This window comes from Polistes canadensis, unplaced genomic scaffold, assembly GCF_001313835.1.
Source record: "Polistes canadensis isolate GaletaPanama2010 unplaced genomic scaffold, ASM131383v1 scaffold_315, whole genome shotgun sequence".
Classification (NCBI taxonomy): Eukaryota; Metazoa; Arthropoda; class Insecta; order Hymenoptera; family Vespidae; genus Polistes; species Polistes canadensis.
This window is the reverse complement of record NW_014569862.1, coordinates 47,524-49,470: the sequence shown is the minus strand read 5'-3', so window position 1 is coordinate 49,470 and position 1,947 is coordinate 47,524. Positions and strand designations below refer to the sequence as shown.

Sequence of the window (1,947 nt, the reverse complement as noted above, 5' to 3'; positions counted from 1 at the left end):
AAAAAAAAAAAAAAACAAAGAAATTTGTTTGAATTTCAATGTATAGTCAATCAAAAACTGTTCAACTTTTGTTTAAATTATTTGAAAAATCGTGAAAAGTGTTACGTGGGACACACTCTGTGTGTGGAGATATATTAATGAAGTATTTTCATGAATTATTAAACATTTATTTCAATGGGGAGATTTACCTTAACAAAATCTTCTTTGCGATGATCGTCGTTGTGTAAATTGATTTCTTTAACATCAAAATCAATGCCAACGGCTGCCCCCACCATAAGCACTGCACGACAGGGTGGACTTAAGATAGTCGAGTACAATGTGATCTCAGGCATCTTTCCTTCCTATAAATATTCAATTCAAATTATTCTCCAATGACAAATTACGACGCTTCAACAAATTTCATTCAAATAAATCGACACAATTTCGATATTTCACTTGAAAATAAAAATAAACAAAATATTTCACCGACTATCAATTATGATAAAGTCAAACATATCAGGTACCACTAAGTCATTGTTTAAAGAACAACAACATTCATTAAAATACCATTTTGTTTATCTGGTGACTAAGTATAATCTCTTCAACGAAAAAATACAAATAATCAAAGTGAAATATACGATGTTACCAAGAAAAAAAAATGAAATACGAATTTTGTTTGTTCAAACACGAGCTTTGAATATTACTCACCACGTATTTAAAAAAAATATAAGGAAGAATATGACGTTAATAATAAAGATGAAGATGAAGAAGAAAAGGAAGAAGATGGGGTTCACTTAAACAACGCCACGGCCGGTTTGTTACTGATAGCTTGACCCAATCCTACCGACAGTTTTATCGTCGAGTATAGTTAGTAAAGCCGGTTATACAATACTTCTTGTTTTCTCTATACTGCGTTCACCAACCTACTTGATCAACCTATAGGAATTGATCGACACTGATATCAAATTTAGGGCCGTAATTAGTCGTTTCTTGAATATCTTTTTTTGTTCCTTAAGTTACATATATTATATATTTTTTGTTTTTTTTTTATCAATTACAATAGAAACGAATCACATAAAAGTGATATTTTTATTTTCGTTAACATATCGATCGACGAATAAATTTCCTAAAAATTCTAATACTCTACTGATTACATATATTATTATGATTATGATATACAAAACTTATTTAAATATTATTATATTACATATATTAGTATGATTATAATATACAAAATTTATTTAAATAACATATCAATAATTTTGATAACAATTAAATCTTTGTTTTTTTTTAATATAATTTATAGTATTATTATTGTGTGTTACATACATGTACGATACTTATGAATATAAATTTCTACATTTTTTTTCTTCAGTTATTTTTGTTCTGTGTATAATGGGGAAAAAAAAATTAAAACAAGAAGAGAGAATATTTCTATAAATAAATATCCAAGGTTCGATCAAACGTGATAATTATGTTAGATTCTATTTTAACGAGAAAAATCATTTCTACGTGTACTTATATATATATATATACATACACCTTGATATATATTGTACGTCACAACGCATATTCGGTTTCGTGGTTAGAGGTTTTCTATTTTTGAAAAATAATCTGTAGTGCCATGGCCAGTATTTTCTATCACCAATCGACTTTGTTACCCATGCCATTTGTATCTACAATTTTCTACAAACTCTTAGAAAATACTTATCATTAAAAAATAATAATATCAGTAAATCTAATAATATTAATTTAACAAATTGACATAAAATTTATTCAGACATATCACATTATTTATAACTATTTTATTCGTTATTTATTTTATCATTTATTCATAAAAAAAAAAAGCTATTAATTTATATGCGCTCATACGTTAGTTCGTTCATTATAAAATATTATAAAAAAGATAATATATTTTGTTTACGAAAAAAAAAAAAAAAAAAAAAAAAAAAAAAACTGGTGTGTGTA

The 1,947-nt window shown here is 25.9% G+C and overlaps 1 protein-coding gene across 1 annotated transcript in view; it reads right to left on the bottom strand.

The window, feature by feature from the left end:
• LOC106791532 (glutathione S-transferase 1-like) overlaps positions 1 to 803 on the bottom strand; it is a 5,666-nt gene extending 4,863 nt beyond the window's left edge. Inside the window, exons 1-2 of the mRNA XM_014757215.1 lie at positions 688 to 803; positions 189 to 341 (exon numbers count right to left, since the gene is read on the bottom strand). Of these exons, the coding sequence (XP_014612701.1) occupies positions 189 to 332 (144 nt within the window). The 5' untranslated portion in view covers positions 333 to 341; positions 688 to 803. The remainder of the gene's footprint in view (positions 1 to 188; positions 342 to 687) is intronic.
• Between the last annotated feature and the right edge of the window lie 1,144 nt (positions 804 to 1,947).